Source organism: Diceros bicornis, chromosome 5 (genome assembly GCF_020826845.1).
Source record: "Diceros bicornis minor isolate mBicDic1 chromosome 5, mDicBic1.mat.cur, whole genome shotgun sequence".
NCBI lineage: Eukaryota > Metazoa > Chordata > Mammalia > Perissodactyla > Rhinocerotidae > Diceros > Diceros bicornis.
The window spans coordinates 95,455,131-95,475,877 of record NC_080744.1 but is presented as its reverse complement, the minus strand read 5'-3'; the positions used below and the strand labels follow the sequence as shown (position 1 = coordinate 95,475,877).

The following is a 20,747-nucleotide window of genomic DNA, read 5'->3' as shown; positions in this document are numbered from 1 at the left end:
TACCAGTTACATTATTTTCTTTAAAGGTTCCAAATAAAACAAAGTACAGTCAGTCCTATTTATTCAGTTTCTGTATTTGTGAGCTCGCCTACTCACTAAAATTTATTTATAACCCCCAAATCAATACTTGGAGTGCTTTTTTAGTCATTCAAGGGAAAAGATTCTAGTATGTTCCCAGCTGAGGTCAAACAATGCGATGCTCGGCCTCCTTGTTTCAGTTCTCTTACAGAGATGGAGACGGTAGGGCGCACTGCAGGCTAGTGCAGGACACTGGCTCTGGGCCATTGGGACGTTAGAATCCCAGCTCTGGCACCTTTTAGTAGGGTGGCCTCAGGCAAGTCATTTAACACTTCTGAACTCTGTTTCCGCTTTTGTAAAATAAAGTAAATGGAATCTACTAGGATGCGTTGTTTTTAGGATTTAAGATTATAATCTATGTTGGGGGGAGGTGTACATATTCCCCCTAGGAGCAGTGGTTTAGTATTTGCTAATTCTGTGTTTGCAGCAACTTTATAGAATATAACTACCACAGATAACAAGAACTGACTGCATAATTTTCCTCTGTTTATATGGTAGTTGCCTCTTATGAAAGTCAGCAAGGGGCCGGCTCGGTGGTGCAGTGGTTAAGTGTGCGCCCTCCACTTCAGTGGCCTGGGGTTCACAGGTTCGGATCCTGGGTGTGCACCGACGCACCGCTTGTCCAGCCATGGTGTGGCAGCATCCCATATAAAGTAGAGGAATATGGGCACGGATGTTAGCCCCGGGCCAATCTTCCTCTGTGAAAAAGAGGAGGATTGGCATTGGATGTTAGCTCAGGGCCAGTCTTCCTCACTAAATAAATGAATGAATGAATGAATGAATGAATGAATGTCAGCAAATATTAAAATTGCCATAAAAAACTTTGGTTTCTAAATAAAATGGAATTAGGTTCAAGTCTCATAGTTATAAACAAGTTTTTCACCTACGTGAATTCTGACAGGACACTTGAAGTTGGTTGGGATTCTTTGTCTTGGGAGACTTTTCTCAGCATTGCAGGAAATCTAGTGTCCTTGGCTCCCTGCCAGTAGGGCCCCTAAACCTTCATGAAAACAGAACATGCCTCCCTGGGGATAGGACTTCTTTTGAGAACCACTGATCCACCTGAATAACCTCAGGATCAGCTAAAAATCTATTAGAACCAATAGAAAATGTATATGCAGAAACCAGTAATGTTCGTGTATGTCATCAAAGTTCAGTTACAGAGATGGATGATGTCGATGGTTCACAATAATGTGAATGTACTAATGCCACTGAATTATACACTCAAAAATGGTTAAGATGGTACATTTTGTTATATATTTTGCCAAAATAAAACATTTTTAAAGTGTTGACGTTTTCAGTTATAATACTGAGTAAAAATAGATCCATCCCATTTACAAGAGTAACAAATAACATAAAGTAGCAGGATTGAATCCTATAAGAAATGTACAGTATAGTACCTTTATGAAGAACCGGAGAACTTCAACTGGAATCAGACAGAGTCTTTCCAAATTAACCGATGTATGTTATGCAGTTCCTTTCAGAAGTCAAATTTTGGTAGGGAAGAGTGGCTTGGCAAAATTATTCTGAAGTTAATCTAGAAGATTAAATGTTTCTTTTTTAAAAAGAATAGTAGGGATCAAACATGAAAAGTATTGTAAAGCTATAATAAGTTAGTGTCATATGGAACATACTACAGAGTTCAGAAACTCACCTAACATAGGTGAGAATATGAGGAATGGATTTAGAAGGTGAGGGAAAGATTAATGACTGGGAAAATAAAGTTAGAGCCATCTACCAATATTTGTATTTTTAACATTAAAACAACGAGGGGCCAGCCTGGCCGTGCAGCGGTTAAGTGCGTGCACTCTGCTGCGGCGGCCTGGAGTTCGCAGGTTCGGATTCCAGGCGTGCACTGACGCACCGCTTGTTAGGCCGTGCTGTGGCGGCGTCCCATATAAAGTAGAGGAAGATGGGCACGGATGTTAGCCCAGGGCCAGTCTTCCTCAAGAAAAAAGGCAAGGATTGGCATCGGTTGTTAGCTCAGGGCTAGTCCTCCTCACCAAAAAAAAAAACATTAAAACAATGAAAAAGTGCTGGAACAGGTAAGTGTTTGTTTATTATAAGGATGAGCTAGGCCTCTCTAAACTTGGCATAGATCATAATTGGGCTACAGATAATCCAAAATTTTTATGTCCAAATCCACTACAAGAGATAAATGACAGGAAATGTTTTGTAATGGATATTACTGACAAAGTATAACTATGTAACATGGTCCTTCAAATTCACATGAAAAAGACACTCATCAACAGGGAGAAATGGGAAAAGAACATGAGTGAGTATTTCATTAAAGAGAAAATAGTATGCGTATGAGCAAATATTTTAACTCATTAATAATCAAAGAAATATAAATAGAATTTGTCTGTTTCTCAATGGCAAAAAGAAATGAAAATGCTTGTGGTTGTTCAGAGTGACATAGAAGAGATCTTCGTTTCTCATGGGTGTAAAGTGTCGTCTCCCCAGAAAGCAGTTGATAATATGTATGTGAAGCCTTGAGAATCTGCTTTTCATTTTCACCAACAATTCTACTTCTAGGAATTTATTCTAAGGAAATAATTAAGGCTCTATGAAATGATTTAGCTATAACATTGTTCATCATGGCCTTGTTATATAATAACAAAAAATGCAAATAACCTAGATTATCCAACAACTAGGGATTAGTTAAATTTGGTGAATCAGTAATAATCTTTTACCTTTTTACATGAAAAAAAGTTACAAAAATATATACATTCTGACATGATTTTTAAATACTACATGTTCATAGAAAACAGTCTATTTTCCCATTGTTAAAAAAATAGAACTAAAAGTCTGAAAAGGAAGTGTCCCAAAGGGTAAACGGGTTATCTCTGCATGGTGGATTTAGAGATGCTTTAAATTTTTCCCCTTGTTTGTTTAGCTACATTTTCTAATTTTTTTTTTACAGAGAATATGTTGGTTTTTTATAATAAGAAAAAACTACATTATAAATAATGCATTTAAAAAATTTAAGGTGGTTTTCATACTGTCCTGGGAATGTAATGTGGTGGTTGAGAGTGTGGGCTTTTGATCCAAGCATACCTGGAGTTGTGTCCCAGTGCTGCCACACTTTTCGATCTAGGCAAGTTAATTTCTGTAAACCTCAGTTTCTTCAACTATAAAAACTGAGGATAATAAAGATAATACTGTGTTACTTAGTTTATAGAGCTGTTGTGATGATTAAAGGAAATAATCCATGTAAAGAACTGAAGCTCAGTGCCCAGCACAGGAGGTACTCATAAAGTGGTAGATTTGTGGTAGTAATAGTAATAATAATTGAAGTTGTTACCTAAAATGTTGAGGATCACTGCTTTATATTATAGATTATCTCTGATTATACAGTCTTTCCGTGCCGTTTGTACTTGATGTCAGTTTTTATACATTTATAAAGTGGAGTAAGGTGGGTCCATTTGTTAACTGTTATGACCAAACTGGACTTGCCAGTTGTTCCAGAATGAAATCTCATTCTGATCCACTTGGGGTCCTGTCCCCAGCCTTCCACCACAGATATTCTGTTACAGCAGCCTGCTTCCTTCACAACTCTTATCAGTTTATAATTATTGGTTTATTCCTTTGTTTACTTGTTTATCAGTGTCCTCCGTTAGGCTGTAAGTGCAGTAGGGGTAGAGACTGCCTTGTTGACCATTATTTCCCCAGTGCCAAACCCAGGCCCTTAGTAAGTGTTCATTGAGCTGATGAATCATCATACTTGGGGATGCTGGGCTTCAGGCCTAATAGGTGACACCTCTGTGTTCATGAAGGAGATGTGCAAACATATTTGGACTAAAATTATCATTACAACAAAAGTGGGTATTTAGGTTAAATTCTTTTGATTCTCAAAAAATGTACAGTATAGAACATAAATTCTGCTTAAGTTTCCATTAAGTTAAAATTTACTCTAGAAAGTTTTTTTTGCAAACAGATGACATTTCCAAGGATATCTAATTTGTGATAGTTTTCCTTTTTATTAGCAAAATTAGATGTTCCAGGTAACACTTAAAAAAATTTATAAGCCTTCAGAATACGAACGCTTACTGAATTATGTATGTTATTTTATATTTGGCTTTATTCTCAGGTTCACAGTTAATAGAAGAATCTCTGTAGTTGGATTTGGTTTATATGGATCTATTCATGGTCCCACGGATTATCAAGTGAATATACAGGTACACTTTTTTCCCACTATATATCATCTTGAACTATAACAAACATGTAATTTTATAATAAGATATTGTAACTTGACAAAAGGTATTGTAATTTGACAGAATCCAAATTTTAATATAATTATCAAAGGCATTAGAAAGCTTATTAGTAGCATTTTAAGCCTAGAGAGTTCTGTTTTACAACTGATCAAAAAAATGTGGTTTCCGAGAATTGGGGTCCTTGGGTCCTTCACAGAGGCACTAGCATATGAGGTGCTCTCCTTTGTTCAGGAAGCCCCTCTGTTAGTCCTTCCTGCTGTGCATTGACTGTCTTAAAAATCACCTGCTTTTTTCATGGTATTTGAACTCTAGGGCTTGAAACTAATTTCTTATAACTACTGTGAACACCTTCTGATTCTCATTGTCTGACTGTACCTTACCTTATCTTTAGATCTACTCCACCTCATTTTTTAATCTGGAAGAAAGTGAAATACCTCTCTCTTTCCCTCCCAATAAACCAGTGTCTGCACACTTTTGATTGTACACCCCAGTTGGTAAAATTATGTTTGAAACACATCTTCATTGTACTTTTATTTACAAACTATACATATACAATACTGTACTTACACATAGATTAAAACACAAAAAATAGAAATGAGAAAAGAAAGAAAACAATGTTTCAAACTTTTATCAGCATAAAAAACTGCCCTCTCTAAAATGTTATTAATATATTGTTTTTAAAAGTAAAAACATTGGTGAGCTTTGTGATCAAAATGCATCATTAGTTTTCAAAATATACAGCAGTTCAAAGACCTCGTTTGATGATAGCCGAGAAAAATACCTCACTACCTCACAAAAATACCTTGTCCCAAATGGAAGAATCTCGTTATTGGCTCTGCTACATGAAATCATGCTCATTTTCTAATCCTGTCCACTAAAGTTTATAGTGAAATCCAGCTGATAAATTTACATCACTCATGTCAACTTAGCATTCTTACAAACCAATTAGAAAATTACGTTGTTAATATTTTTAACAAATAGGTTCAAAACCCACTGAAATTCTTTATTTGAAAGATTTTAAAGCAAGTTAGAAAATTTTGTTTCTATGTTTGTTTGTTTGTTTTTTGTGAGGAAGATCAGCCCTGAGCTAACATCCATGCCAATCCTCCTCTTTTTGCTGAGGAAGACTGGCCCTGGGCTAACATCCGTGCCGATCTTCCTTCACTTTATATGGGATGCTGCCACAGCATGGCCTGACACGCAGTGTGTCGGTGTATGTCCGGGATCTGAACCGGCGAACCCAGGGCCGCCACAGTGGAGCACATGCACTTGACCGCTACACCACAGGGCCAGCCCCTCTATGTATTTTAAGTGCAGAAAAACCACAGTAAACCTCTGAGAGGTGTAAAAGATTTTCTTGATCACAACCCATTTCACTTTATATGCTTTATAAAGTATCGTTAAGATCCTGTCCAGTGGGATCCACGAACCCACTTAAGCAGGCTGTGTAATCTGCAGGCCTGAGAAGGAGCTAGGGCCCCGCTGTCAGCCTTTTCTATTGTGGAACCCCACTCTTCCTTCAGTGCACCTTATGTATTACATAAGACACCAGACTCCTTGTGTACAAACTGAGGGAGGGCAGCAGGGTTATAGGGATAGTAAAGTGATAAACTATAAATACTCTGAGTAAAATGAACAGAAATAGGACTTCTCTGTATTTTCTTCCCCCAATGGCTAGTCTCATGCACCCTCCAGATAGACTACAGATGGACCCGCCCGGGTGGGTGTCATCTCCACCACCTCCAGGTGTGACTGTGGGCACATGATGTAAGCGCTCTAAGCTGTAGTTTCCCCGTCTGCTGTGACAGTAGCGGTACCTGCCTTGTAGTTTGTGAGGACCGACTGAGATGATGCGTGGAAAGTGTTTGAAACATAGTCTGTTGCTGTCGTCTTATAATTTGATTCTCATAAGAGCCTTAGGAAGAAGGTAGAGCAAGGTTTTTCCCCAAATTAAAAGATAAAACTGAGGCTCCGAGAATTGAAGTGGTTTGCTCTAGATTACACGACCACAACCAAATCTTGTGTCTTACTACTCTTTTACAGGGCGCCATCATGTCTTTTTTATTTTGATTTTTTATTAAACTGTGATAAACTACAGAAAAGTGCACATATTTATAAGTGGTCCTTGGCTCCCTTTTCACAAACTAATCACACTTGTGCAACCAGTAGCCAGATCAAGGCATAGGACATTATAGCACCCCCGGAACCCCCTTGTGATCTTTTCCGGTCACTATCCCTGCAGAGTTGGGACCACTGTCCTGACCTCTCACTGCATGTGTTGGTTTGGCCTGTTTTACCTAACGTATGCAAAAAGGCAGGTTTGTGAGCCTCAGCCTCCGCACACGGTGTTCTCTTGCCCGGAAGATCTTTCTCTTGGTACCCAGTAAGCTCTGACTTGAGCTTTTAAAACCCTCCTCTGTGGCGCCGCACTGCATCTTATGCATAGCTCTCCCACTGGAGGCACTGGACTGAACTCTTTGTTTACGTGTCTTCTCTCATGACTGGAAGCTCCTTGGGGGTGTTCCTCAGTGCCTGGCACCGATTATGGAACTAAATTGAAGACAGAATTTTCACATTTTGAATATCCACATACCTGAATACTGCATTTAAGGTTATTTCAATTTCAGTAAATAACAATTAGATATAGGAAATGCTACGGGAATTCCCAAGCAACAAGACATAGGCTACCAAGGAGTAGAGGCTCATTTCTCTTGGGAATCTAAAATCTGAACATTCTCAAAAACCAGTTCTGAAGCCATGTGTGTTAATATAGAATCTCCTCTCTCCTACAGCAAAGCCCCAGTTATTTGACATGCTCCCCATCTTTCCTGCAATGAATGATAAATAGCCATTTTCTGACAGCATGTTCAAAGCCATCTTTTGTGGTTAGAGATAAGTAGAGAAAAATTACAACACAGAGATGTAGTAGTCTATTCTTACATTCCTAAGGGCTTTATATTCTTTTCTATGAAATTTTATTTCTGTTGGTTTAACTTAAATGTAACTTCTCTTTAAAAAATTACAGATCATTGAATATGAAAAAAAACAAACCCTGGGACAGAATGATACCGGATTTAGTTGTGATGGGACTGCTAACACATTCAGGGTCATGTTCAAAGAACCTATAGAGATCCTGCCCAACGTGTGCTACACAGCATGCGCAACACTCAAAGTAAGAGGTGTCTAGAATGTTCCACATAGTGAACTTGTGGGGCCCAAGGTTTCCTCTTGCGTGTTACAGAGAGTCACTGACAGTAAAGCCTTTTAGGAAAAGGGGAAAGAAGGAAGCTGGGAGCTAAAACATCCCACTGCTTTGAGAAAAGAAGTGCCTCTCAGCATAGCTCTGCTCTGAAAGAAATGATTCCTCATAAGAAGTAGCCCTTTGTTTGAGTAGGAGACTGAATGTTTGACAGAAGATAAAATAATTATTTTCTTAAAACCATTTCACTGTTTTCTAATAGCTGAGTTCTACATTCAGTATTTTTAATCATTAATTAGTGTTGCATCAGAAACTTCATTTCTCATTAAATGACTTGGCATAAAATTTTATACAGGAGCTATAATGAACTATAATATATAATAGATCATCAATCTAATTAAAACACTGCTTTAAGTTGAGTGCTTATTAAATGAAAATTACTAATGAACCTTTTGTTTTCATTTAGGGTCCAGATTCCCACTATGGCACAAAAGGACTGAAGAAAGTAGTGCATGAAATACCTACTGCTAGCAAGACTGTTTTTTTCTTTTTTAGTTCCCCTGGCAATAATAATGGCACTTCAATAGAAGATGGACAAATACCAGAAATAATATTTTATACATAATGTAGCATTATAACACCTCTTGGCTAAATAGTAGCATACAGTCTAGTCTCAAAGGCATAAAAAACTGGCCACAAAAAGGAGTTCGAGTGTTATGAATATTTATAATTGTAAGATAAGAAACATTTTAGTTTCTTAGAGGAGACAGAAAAATGTTGATTTAAATCTCTGCATGATTTAAAGGCAGATTTCCATTTTCTTATAACCTTAATTAAGGGAAAAGAGAACTGGGTTTAATTATTAAAAAAACACAGCGGTTTCAGCTTTATCTTGTATAATTTCATAGATCAGCTGACTCATGGTCTTTCAACAGTTTTATAATTGAAAGATTCTTGTTATATATAGCTAGTTTGTTTTTGTTTTAACTATTTTGAAGGTTAGCTGAGATGGGCATATAGGCTTAACTATTTTGAAGGATACATGAGATCAGATGGGTCAGTTTTCCTACAGATTTCTTATCAACTCAAATAACTAATTTCAGAAAATTAAGAAAACTGACTTTATTTTTGCAGTTTTGAAATATCTGGTTGTTAGCATTTGGAATAGTGCTAGAAATAGGCCTAATAAATGCTCGAGAAAATTTTCAATGCATTTACAGAAAAGGATATTTTGTAATAGTATAGTAACGTCTTACATAGTACAGTTTTAAACTATAGATGGAGTTTATACAAATTCACAATAATGTGATATATAAACAAAGATCTAAAGGTATAGTCTAAGACTGGATTCTTTATCATTAAACTGCACCACTATAGCTGTCTATCTGTATGGGGGATGCTGCCAAGAATTCCCAAGAGTGAGATGATGATGGTGACCGGGTAAACAGACATCAGTTCAACACTGTGGTGATAATCTTACACAGCAAGTAACGGAATAAAGTATTAAAATTTCTCACAACTGCTTTGAAATTTTAAAGATATCCAACAGAATCACTCTTGCTGAAAGGTATACTTTCTGTCACCTACACAGTGCTATCCAAGAAGTAAAATATGTTTAATATTCATGACCTCACTGTTGTCCACAGCTACAGCTGTATTGGGAGGGGATAGGAAGTATATCTGACAGAATGACATTTATACACTTTTTTATAAAACAAAATTTTATATAAATAACATTCTTTTTTTCCCTTGAAAGTGATTATCTTACAAAAAACTCACGTGTAATTAAGTTTAAGGTATATTAAATAGTTGTGGAAGATGGTTAAAAATCACAATTCTTTAAGTATCAACTTAAAAAGAATTAATTTTTTCTAAATAATGGTATTTAGGATTTAAATTTCTTCATCTAAAGTAGTATTTCATTTTATATTTTCAAGAAGGTAGTGAGGTATGTTGGTGGCAGATGTCTCTTAAAATTGCTGAAGGAAAGGGAAATATTTCTATCTCTGGTAACATGACCTTGGGAGTATAAACCTCAGTTAACTGGAATATCTATGGAATGTGTAGTTCTGGTTGACTAAAGATTGACCAGCAAATATGCTGTAGCAACCATTATAGGAAAAAACAATACTTCTGCCTTAAACTTTATGGTATGCCAGAGATAAGTTAATATTTTTTGATGTTTGAGGCATTTCAAATGCTTCAAGTACATTGCACTAAACAATTGTAATTGAAGGTAGCTGTAGAAGGTGAAACAGAACTGTTTACTGATATGGGACATTCCCTGAAATTTTAAAAAAATAAATGGCTATTATCCTTTTTTTTTTTTTTTTTTTTTTTGTCAGTTGTCCTAAAAATTGAGTGTAAGACAGCATTTTGGAATAAGGGTTCTAGTTAATTGAGGTTTAACCTTATTTTTAATTTGTGGAAGTAATGCAACACAAAATAAGAATGTTTTGCTGCTGCCTTAAAGCAATTCATAGGAACTATAGCAACAATAACTACTGCTCCATCTGCTGCTTGATCAGTGTTCCGTGGTCTCGGGTTTCTCTCTCTTGTTCTGATCTCAGGAGGTAGGGGAATGAAGACAGTTCTTGTTATTTACTCTGTTACAGTGTGACGACCATCTCACCATTGTTTAGTATTATTAATAGCTACCTGAGTGATTACTGTATACTGGGCTCTGCACTGAGTAGTTTACACACATTCTCATTTGTCTCTCACAACATCAGTATGAGGTAAGTACTATTATAATACCCATTTCACAGTCAAAGAAATTCATGTTTAAAAAGGTCAATAAGTGATGGGAGGCAGAATTTAAACCCAAGTCTATCTCCCAAGCTAAGAGTTGGGAAAATACTATTTTGCTGGGTCCCAAAATAACATTTCTGTCACTATTCTCAAACTTGACAATAAGACCCAAAAAGATACTTGGCTAACCTGTATTTACTGTAGAATATAAGTATTTTCTATTTTTTAAAAGTGTGATTAGTCTAGTATCTGCTCAACAAATTGAGATTGTTGATTTGCATTATCAAAGTGTTTTTTCTTTTAGGTCCACATAAGTAGTATCTTTAGTTTTCAAGAAAAAAAATTACCTGAGAATAGACGACCTTGTATGACATTAGAGAGAGCCAGGTCTTCGACTTCAGTGTATTAAATGCAACATGTCTAAAACTTATTGTTCCACCTCCCTTTCTAGTCTCATCTCCTTTAAATCACTTGCTTCTTTATGCTTCTCTCTTCTAGTCATTCAGATTCAAAACCTAGGATGTGCCCCTTGAATTAGACAAAACGCATCCTTCATCAGAGGGGCTGGTGCCATCGTGATCCCAGCCCCAGTCACCTCCAGCACCCCAGCTACACGGCTCATTTACTCTCTTGTCTAGTGTGTACATTTTAAAAATCCATTTTCCATTTTCCCCATTGGCAAAGCTAAGATAAGATGGAGTTTTTAAATGCAACTTTACTAAAAACTGAAAGAAGATAAAAAATAAAATACAAACCAGTATAAACATGTTTATAATGGGTTTTCTGCCATTTGAATCACAGCCCCTGTTCCTTCCCACACCATTGGGCAACATATCTTCCCACTCTGCGTCTTTCCCTTCCAAAGGCAGAGATTTGGGGCAGGAGCAAGTCAGGTGCACAGTTTCTGGTGGCAAATGGAGCTGATGGCTTTTCCTCCCCCCTCCCTGCTCCCCACTCCTGAGTCACCTGTGGAAAGGCTGAATGGTTCTTTGCAAGGCACCTCTTCCCCCTCTCTCTGCCTTCACCCATCTAGTCACCTGCCACGCACCATTAATAATTCACCACCGCAACTGTCAAGGCTCCAATTGAGGCTGTCATGACTTAACCCAAAACAAATTCTATATGATGCTGATTCAGCTTTTGTGCCTCAATTCTGAAGTGATTTCAAACAAGGAAAATATGGCTTTGGTTTAACGCCTGGTTCACTTTCTTTTACCAAAGCCTACATACGGAGTGGCCTCAGAGTCCATGTGGGGTGGACAACCCATCTACACCTAGCTTTCCATTCCTTCCTTACCTCCAGTAACCCCTTCACCATTTCATGTCAGCCATTCCTCATGCCTGCACCGTGCACCTTGTCATGTGGAATTGTACTACTCCTGAAATAGTAAATTCAGACATACCACTCTCTGACCACAACCTTCGATGCTTCTTCAGCTCTCATCTGTACTCCAATTACATCTGTTCTTGAATCTCAAGACTGCCATCCCCTGACCTCTGTTCTGTCAGCTGTCTTCCTTCCCTACCCAGTTAGACTCCACCTTTGATCCTTTTTTTTTTTTCCTTTTCCACTTTTGATCTTTGATCCTTAGCCACTTCAGTAACGCTCAAACCCACCTGGGTGAATCCAGTTGTCTGCATTATCTTCAACGTTCTGGCTACTGAGTCCAGGCATTTAAAGTGATGTAACTTGGGGCGGGCCCCGTGGTGTAGTGGTTGAGTGCACGCGCTCTGCTGCTGGTGGCCTGGGTTCAGATCCCGGGCATGCACCGATACACCGCTTGTCAAGCCATGCTGTGGCGGCATCCCATATAAAGTAGAGGAAGATGGGCACAGATGTTAGCCCAGGGCCAATCTTCCTCAGCAAAAAGAGGAGGATTGGCATGGGTGTTAGCTCAGGGCTGATCTTCCTCACACAAAAAAATAAATAAAGTGATGTAACTATAGATTGGGGCCATGATGATTTCATGGTCTCCAGCTTCAACTAGACCATCTGTGCTGCCAGGTGAGAGTTTCAATAATCAGCTCTTTGCCATTCTCCAGAGTATTTAAATCTCTTCCACTCTCTTCACATCTTCAACACCTCCTTTCCTTTAGCTAATGAAAGAAAATCCAGCTCCCACCAAACCTATAAACACACCTGCATGTGCACCTAAGCTTTCCCTTCTCTTATGAAGGAAGGGGTGTCTAAGACTTCCTCTTGACAGGTCAGCCTCTCCACCTGTGCTCAGAACCCCAGCACCTCCCTCTGTCATAACCTCTTCTCTCCTGGCTGATTCCTGTCCACATTCATATATGGTTCTCTCTCATCCAGTTTAAAAATGAAAAATAAGTCTTGATGCCATGTGCTCCTCCAGATACCAGTTACTCCTTCACAGTGAAGTTGAATTACTCTCTACATGTGTTACCTCTACTTCCTCCTCTCCACTGAAGCTGCTCCTGCCTGGGTCACCAACACCACTCATTTCTGTTTTACATGTCCTCTCTGGCATTCGTCACTATTAACCACTCCCTCTTTAAGTCCTTTCTTGGCTGCCATGTACTCCTACATCTGGCCAGTGTCCTTTGGTGGCCTCTCTTCTTTACTTCCTCTTAGGGTTCTGTCCTGAGCCCTCGTGCTCTGTACTCTCTGAGCCGGTCTCTCATCAGCTTCCATGGCTTCAACTACCATCTATTTTCAGAGGGCTCCAGAATCTATCACAAGCCCAGATCTCTCAAGCTTCAGTCACAGACTTGCAGTTACCCCCTTAGTATTTCTACTTAGATGTCCTACGGGTATCTCAAACTCATTATGTCCCAAACCGAACAACTCACCTCAGACACCCAAACCTGCTCCTCCGCCCATAAACCCAGGCATCTTCGTTGACCCCTCTCATTCCCACATCCAGGCCTTCCCCAAACTCGGATCATTCCAGTTCCCAAATATCCTTGAAATAATCAGCTCTCAGTTCTCCGTCTCCACTGCCACTACTCTGGTTCAGGCCACCAACTTCCATTTACATGGCATATCTCCCTACCTCTATTCCTCCCTACCTCTATTCCTCCATGGGCCACACTGCAGCCAGTGATCTTTTTAAAACAACAAATTGAACTGTACCAATCTTTTGCCTCAAACCCTTCAATGACACTACGATCTTGCCTCTGCTGACTTCTCCAGTTTCATCTCTTGCTACATCACTGTATTTCCTCCTCTTTTACATTGTGGGACCCTCAGCACCTGGCGCAAGGTGGGTGCTCGGTCAATACCTGGAATGCGCCCAAAGGCTAAGGCAGCTGGAGGTTCTACCTCACTTGCGGCCATGGGCAGCAGTGGGGCTCCGTCCGCACCTCTGGTCGGCTGCAGGAGCGAGAAGACGCCTGGCCCTGGGCACTCCTTGCCGCTCACTCCAAACCATTCTTCCCATGAGGGGACAGAAGACTAGAGGTAACAGCCCTCCCACCTGCTGTTGGGGAGGCGGGTCATGACAGGGTCAGAGCCCAGCTCCCCGTCTCTCTGGTCCTGGAGGAACGAGAGGTCCTGCTCCCGCCGGCCGGGAAGTGGCGCGCTCCGATCGCAGGCGAGGTGGCGGCGGCGGGCCGCGCCCTCCCGCTGTGCGCAGGCGCAGAGGGCTTTTCCGGCTCCGGGCCGCCTCCCCGGTGGGAATGTTGCGGCTTGGCGGCCGGCTGAGGCTTCTTGGGGCCAGACTTGCTGCTCGGCCTTCCGCCCGGCTCGCTCTGGGGGCCGAGATGCCGAAGAAAGCTGGTGCGACCACCAAGGCCAGTGCAAGTCCGGTGGCGGCGGGAGGGCGGGCCGCAGGGACAGAAGAGGGACCGCCGGCGGGACAGAGGTGGTCACAGCCCTGGGCTCCTGCTGCCGCCTCCCCGCCTCGGCTGCGTCCCGTCCACCCGGGCGATCCGAGCGCGGCCCCTGACCTCTGGCCTCATCTGCCCGCTCGCAGGCCTGCGCTTATCGGAGGCTTTGTGCTGCTTCTGCCTCCCGACCGGGCTAATGGCGACCCCCTATGGAGAATACACCGCTTCCACCCCCCTTCCGCGTCTCGGCAGGGCGAACTCCAGCCCTGAGACCCAGCTCAGGCACCGCCTCCCCGCAGCATCTCCCTTGAGCCCCAAGGCTGGACTGCTTCCCCCTCTTTGCGCAGGGAGCCCTTCGCAGGGGATTACAGTGATATTGTGCCTTCTCCCTCGCTGCAGTGCCAGCTCCTTGAGGGCAGGAACCATGCGTCCTTATTCGTCTTTCCGTATCCTTTGCCTGCATACTGCCCCGGTCCTTAGTTCATGTTTGTTGAGTCGAAAAGTTCCTAGTACAGCTTCTGTCACAAAGTAGGCCTTTAAATATCACTGTCATTCCTTCCTCTCCCCCTTCCCCCCAAATACACAAACATATACACTTCCAGCCACGGCTGTTCACAGAGATTTATTAGCTCGTGCTATTCACGAAGGTGAATAATAAATGGTCTCTGCCATGAAGAATGGGAAATAACAGAGCAGAAGGTAGGAGCCAGAACGAAGGTATGGAAGTCAGAGTCAGGTCTCCCAGGGCAGGAAAAAATGGTTTGTGGGGTCAATGGGAAGGCTTCATGGAAGACTTTGTTTGAGCCATGAAAGATGCTGGAAAATCATTCCAGGTAGTCAGAAATTCCTGGACAGGACTGATTAGCTTCATTTGTCTTGGTTAAGGGTGCAAGGGTGTAGTGGAAGGATCAAGTGTGTGGGAAAATATTTTGTAAGCTGTAAAGTTGTAGCGTGGTTGTTGTTGTTGTTTCAGGGTAAAAGCCAGAGCAAGGAACCAGAGACACCACTTCCTCCCTTAGGTCCTGTGGCAGCTGATCCTAAAGGTTGTGTCACCATAGCCATCCATGCCAAACCTGGTTCCAAACAAAATGCTATAACAGGTATATCTGGACTCTGAGGCGGGAGTCATGTATGAATCAGGTGTCCCCTCCACCCTCCCTTTACCTGGGTAGCTGAAAGTTTACCCTATATGGTCAAGGATATTTTCACATCTGCAGTTAGAGGCTTCTCCATTTTTAAATTCTAGATTCTAATGTAAAGGTGTAAATCCAGTGTTTAAAAGTGAATATACAATATTTAAAGAATACTAAGCTAGATTAAAAACCATTGAATATTTTCTTTTTGAAAAATAAGGTATTTTAGAAAGGACATACACAAAAACGTGTAGCCTAGATTATTTTCAGTTTGTCCTATTCCAAACTGCAGACATTGGCCAGAGAAAGAAAGATGTTTTGGTCAAGTTTAATGACCATTAGCCCAAGGAGGGAGCGAAAACCTGAGATCTTGAAGTCCTGGTCATCAAGTTCTGTATGAACTTGTTTTAAATCAAAACAATACAAAACATGTCTGGGTTCAGTTCTTTCATCTGTCAGAGGAGATCACTGGACTAAGTTAGACTTTCAAGCTATTCCCTGGAGCTCAAAAGGTGCCTAGGGAATCTCTGAGGTGGGCAAGGGGAGGCCCGCAGACAGGGGTCCTGAGTGGCTGTGTTTGCATTTGTTTTAAGTGTTGGGATTCCAGGGGAAATTGGGGGGAGGGGATTCTGAGTGGGAAAAAGGTTTGAAAATTGTTGATCTGAATTATCTTGAAGGTTTTTTTCAACTCTAAAGCTCTGTATTCCAATTTTTTAAAAATATATTTTGAGGGGGCCGACCCCGTGGCTTAGCAGTTAAGTGCATGCGCTCCGCTACTGGCGGCCCGGGTTCGGATCCCGGGCGCGCACGGATGCACGCACCGCTTTTCCGGCCATGCTGAGGCTGCGTCCCACATACAGCAACTAGAAGGATGTGCAACTATGACATACAACTATCTCCTGGGGCTTTGGGGGAAAAAAAGGAGGAGGATTAGCAATAGACGTTAGCTCAGAGCCGGTCTCCCTCAGCAAAAAGAGGAGGATTGGCATGGATGTTAGCTCAGGGCTGATCTTCCTCATAAAAATATATATATGTATATTTTGAAAACAAGACCTCAGAATTGGGGTGGTAGGTCTGGTTTGTGCTAAGGGCCATGTTAACTTGGCTGTTTGTTGGCTCTACCCTCCTTGGTCAGCATTTTCTAAGTAGTCCCTGTGGGCACTGTCTACTGTTGGATACCATGTTGCATCAAATCTAAGATGCCATCAACTATAAGGTACACAAGTATTTTATGTACCAGTAAGACAAAATCCATATCAACTAAACACTTTTCCCCCCATCTATTCTAAGACATCTGGATTTCAAAGATAATAAAACGTGAAAAACTGTGCATTTTAGAATCAGTGACAGGATAGGAGGAGAGTTGTTTTACCACCTCATTCTTGTGGATTCTGTGGCCATGTTGTTTCCACAGGCAAGGACTAAGTGTGTGTGGAAATGCCTGAGTAACCCCAGATGTAGGACCAGCTCAAGCTCGCTTGCAAACTGCTCTGAGTAAATACTTTCTCTCAGAGACAGTGGAGACGACAGGCAGGTTTCTCTTTATAAAGGCTGTATTGATGAGGGAGTCAGGACCACTCTTCAGAAGCAATGTTCTTTGTTCCTGGATTTCAAACCATGAGTTCAAATTTATTTTTGAATCACAACATCACTTTCTAGCCATGTGACTTTCCACACATTACTTCCAATTCCAATTTCCTCATTTGTAAAATGGAGATAATGGTATAAATATTTTTTCATAAAGTTGTTATGAGGATTAAAGTTAATTTTTATAAAGCACTAAAGTACATGTTTGTGTGCTCTTAAATTATACATAGTGTATATAAGTGCTGTGTAAATGTTTAAGTAAATATTACATTTTAAAAACATTAAAGAGGCATTTCACATAAGAGATGAGTCTAGCCCAGTGCCCTCATTTTCCTGATGAGGAAACCCTGAACGACCTGTACAATCCAGTGCGCTGCCTCGGGGACATTGCTGGGGCTAATGCCCAGCTCCTGACTCCCTGCCTGGGGCTCCTCCTGTCATTGGTTTCCAGTTGCCTAAATCCAGGATACTGACCAGGACTCTGTTGGCCCATCTTGGTCAGCAGGGTGGGGTAAATAGCAATTTTCTTGAGATTTCTTTTCTGTAATGGTAGAGGCATATTTATCATGTTTATGTTGCCTTAAGTGTGATTAGTTTAATCATTTCTTCATTCAACAGTTATTAATTGAAAACTTACTATGTGCCAGGCAAATGCAAACGCTTTCACAAAATAGCCTCCCTTCATGAAGAAAAAGAACTCAAGGATAAAGTCCACCTGTTTTCCTTCCAGATTTGACAGCCACGGCTGTGAGCGTAGCTATTGCAGCACCTCCGGCAGAAGGAGAGGCGAACGCCGAGCTCTGTCGGTACCTTTCCAAGGTCTTAGAACTTAGGAAGAGTGACGTGGTTTTGGATAAGGTAGGTCTCTCTCTCTTTCTACATGTTTGGTTATTACACATCAGTCATTATTTTTAAAAGTGATTTTTCTTTTCCAAATAATTGAAAAACCAGTTGTTTTTAACTCTCATATTCATTTAATCACTAAAATCTGTGAATTCTTCCCACTCTCCTTCATTCGTACTGCCTCAATCCTTATTCAGACTGTCCACACTCTTTAATTATATTCCTTAGTTACCACCATTTCCAGCATTTTCTCCTTTCTAAATTCATTCCTGTACCTGCTCTGTCAGATTAATCTTGCTCATCTCTTCCTTCAAGTCATCACCATACTAAAAAATGTAAAAGGGTTCCTATTGTTTGTCATCTCCATTAGTGAGTCCATCAACTATTTCTAGTCCCCCACGTTATCCTTGATCACTAAGAAAAGCTCATTAGGAAGAGAGAAAGCTCATATGAAGTCATTAATACCACAGGTTTGCACTAGGGGTGAGTATTAAAATCACTGGGGAACAATTTCTAAAACACAAGATCCTGGGCATCACCCTAGACTTAATGATATAGAATCTGCAGGAGTGAGACCCAGCCATGTGTATATTTCTTAAAGCTCTTCTTGTTTTCCACACTCTGTAGCTCCCATCTGGGTTCCAGCTGGCACTCAGACTCATTGATTAATAGGTTGTACCTAAAAATCCATCTGATCAGGCCACTTCCCTCAACATCCCCTGCCTATGGCAGGTCATTTCTGATTTTCTGCCAGTGCACTTGCTCTGACATTTCCCTGAAAGGCACTGCTCACTCTTCTACCTGTGCAACTTCTCCCCATCTGGATAGATCCCTGCTCAAGTTTTACCTTAAAGGATGTGTTTCAAAACAAATCCTTTTTATACTTGTCTTAAGTAGTTGTGGAACTACAGCACTTGGATATGTGGTTGCTTTTTGTTTGGAATTTTCAGAAATGTGTAACAGTATAGAGAATAGCAATTTTTTTCTATATTTGAAACTATTTTTATATAAAGTTCATATAAAACTGCAATATGTTTTAGGAATTTAAGAAATTTTCACTTTTAATTTAAACAGAAGAGTTACTTGAAACCAGAATATTGCACATCTGGATTCCACATTCATTTTGACATTTTAATGCCCAGCTTTTATTATTACAGAAATTGATGTATGAAGGTAAAAACCCTAGAGGGCTGTAAAAACTTGTAGTAAGGTGGAATCTAAGACAGTCTTTGGTTAGACCAGAAATGACCAGGAAAAAGTGGCAGCTAAGCTGACAGGAAAGCTCCAGCCCACCTGTAACAACCTCATGAGGACACAGCTGTGATGGGTACACCTGAAGTCTGCTGTCTCTAGTAGTAGCATTAGAAAGTTTAGTATGTTATCTTGACACGTTTTTTCCTTTTGGTCCAGGGTGGTAAATCTCGTGAAAAAGTGGTGAAGCTTTTGGCCTCCACGACTCCAGAAGAGATCCTGGAGAAATTAAAAAAGGAACTCGAAAAAAAGTAAAAGCAAGAAATGAAAAATACATCCTTGAGAAACTTTTTGATTGCTAATGATGAAAAAGCTATTAAATAGGAAAATATCTTTAAATGCACAGAACATGGAAAAAAAAATATATATATATATTTAAATAAGAACAGGACTCAATAAAGAAGTAAGAATTTTATGGAGCCGGCCTGGTGGTGTAGTGGTTAAGTTCGCATGCTCAGCTTCAGCAGCACGGGGTTCGCAGGTTCGAATCCCAAGCGCAGACCGATGCACCACTCATCAAGCCATGCTGTGGTGGTGTCCCACATACAAAAATAGAGAAAGACTGGCAACAGATGTTAGCTCAGGGCCAATCTCCCTCACCAAAAAAAAAAAAAAAAAGTAGGAATTTTAAAAGTACTATACATTGACTATAGGTTCTAAAACCCCTGACCCCAAACAGCTTGGAACATGTTACTCAGATTTCATTGCATCACAAAATAACAGAGCTGTAAAGGATATTCAAGATGACCTGATTCAGCCCATTTCATCTGATACCCAGAAGTTGAGAGACTTATTCAAGATCAAGATGACAACTAGAACCCAGATCTCTTGACTCCTAGTTGAGTTCTGTTTATCCTGATTGTAAATTAAAATGCTAATATTTCCACAACACTTCTGGAATTCTAGGGACTGCCTTCTAATCCAGTTTACAAGTGACAGAGGAAAACCTGTCACACTGCTTTGTAGTCTTACTGTATATATATATTTTTTTGGTGAGGAAGATTAGCCCTGAGCTAACATCTGTTGCCAATCCTCCTCTTTTTTGGCTGAGGAAGATTGGCCCTGAGCTAACATCTGTGCCCATCTTCCTCTGTTTTATGTGGGACACCTGCCATAGCATGGCTTGATAAGCGGTGTGTATTGTAGGTCCACACTCGGGATCTGAACCTGCAAATCCCAGGCCACTGAAGCAGAGCATGTGAACCCAACAACTACACCACTGGGCCGGCCCCAAATATTTTAAAATGCTTACCTAAATGCAAAAACGTTTTCTGTGTCTTTTTAAAACTCTATTGAGCATCTTCTGACAAAGTTAAGAATAATCAAGACTTGTAATTTAATGTTAATTATCATTTTTGAGAAGTCACTGAATTTTCTTCCTCTTTAGATGGTAACTGCAATCATCAAATCTAGTAGTTCTTATGAATCTCCAAAGATCCTTAAAAGAAGAAAGAGGACCTGGAAGCTATTTTCAGTATTTGTAAAAGCCTATCAGAAATCATATCTGTATTAAAGCTTCAAAAGCTAATAATAAATATCTTGTTTTTAAATATTCAATGCAAATTATAGTAATTTGGTAAGGTAAATAACTTGATTACCTTTGCTGTCAGAAGAACTGATTTGCAGTTGTGTCCTTTGTCTAAGTACATGAGAAAATGTCTCTATAGACAAAATCTTTAAAAGTAAATCCACAAGAAAGACCAACAGTAACAATTATGGTTGTTAAAAGAGCTGGGAACCACTCATCTAGGACAACTCTTATTCTGTTGATAGGAACCAAGGACAAGAAATGTTAGGTGGCTTATCTAAGATCACAGTAAACTCTAATGGCAGAGCATGGGGGACGCTCAGCTGCCTTCTCTTCTAAAGCATTATGCCACACTGCCTCCAGATGTGCTT

General features: G+C 40.4%; 2 protein-coding genes across 2 annotated transcripts in view; both read left to right on the top strand.

The window, feature by feature from the left end:
* BTBD1 (BTB domain containing 1) overlaps positions 1-9,011 on the top strand; it is a 45,302-nt gene extending 36,291 nt beyond the window's left edge. Inside the window, exons 6-8 of the mRNA XM_058542552.1 lie at positions 4,169-4,256; positions 7,318-7,464; positions 7,958-9,011. Of these exons, the coding sequence (XP_058398535.1) occupies positions 4,169-4,256; positions 7,318-7,464; positions 7,958-8,116 (394 nt within the window). The 3' untranslated portion in view covers positions 8,117-9,011. The remainder of the gene's footprint in view (positions 1-4,168; positions 4,257-7,317; positions 7,465-7,957) is intronic.
* Positions 9,012-13,807: 4,796 nt separating this feature from the next.
* On the top strand, positions 13,808-20,405 carry C5H15orf40 (chromosome 5 C15orf40 homolog). The gene is made up of 5 exons (XM_058542549.1): positions 13,808-13,998; positions 15,008-15,134; positions 17,485-17,612; positions 19,008-19,099; positions 20,236-20,405. The coding sequence occupies exons 1-5, from the start codon at positions 13,885-13,887 to the stop codon at positions 20,240-20,242; spliced, it is 468 nt and encodes a 155-aa protein (XP_058398532.1). The 5' UTR covers positions 13,808-13,884; the 3' UTR covers positions 20,243-20,405.
* Positions 20,406-20,747: the final 342 nt, after the last annotated feature.

What these genes read in the sequence shown, in the direction of transcription:
- C5H15orf40 (XM_058542549.1), top strand. Translation starts at nt 13,885, where the DNA reads ATGTTGCGGCTTGGCGGCCGGCTGAGGCTTCTTGGGGCCAGACTTGCT. An exon ending in CAAACAAAATGCTATAACAG is followed by an intron (nt 15,135 to 17,484) that starts GTATATCTGGAC and finishes TTTTCCTTCCAG; the next exon opens with ATTTGACAGCCACGGCTGTG. An exon ending in GTGACGTGGTTTTGGATAAG is followed by an intron (nt 17,613 to 19,007) that starts GTAGGTCTCTCT and finishes CTTTTGGTCCAG; the next exon opens with GGTGGTAAATCTCGTGAAAA.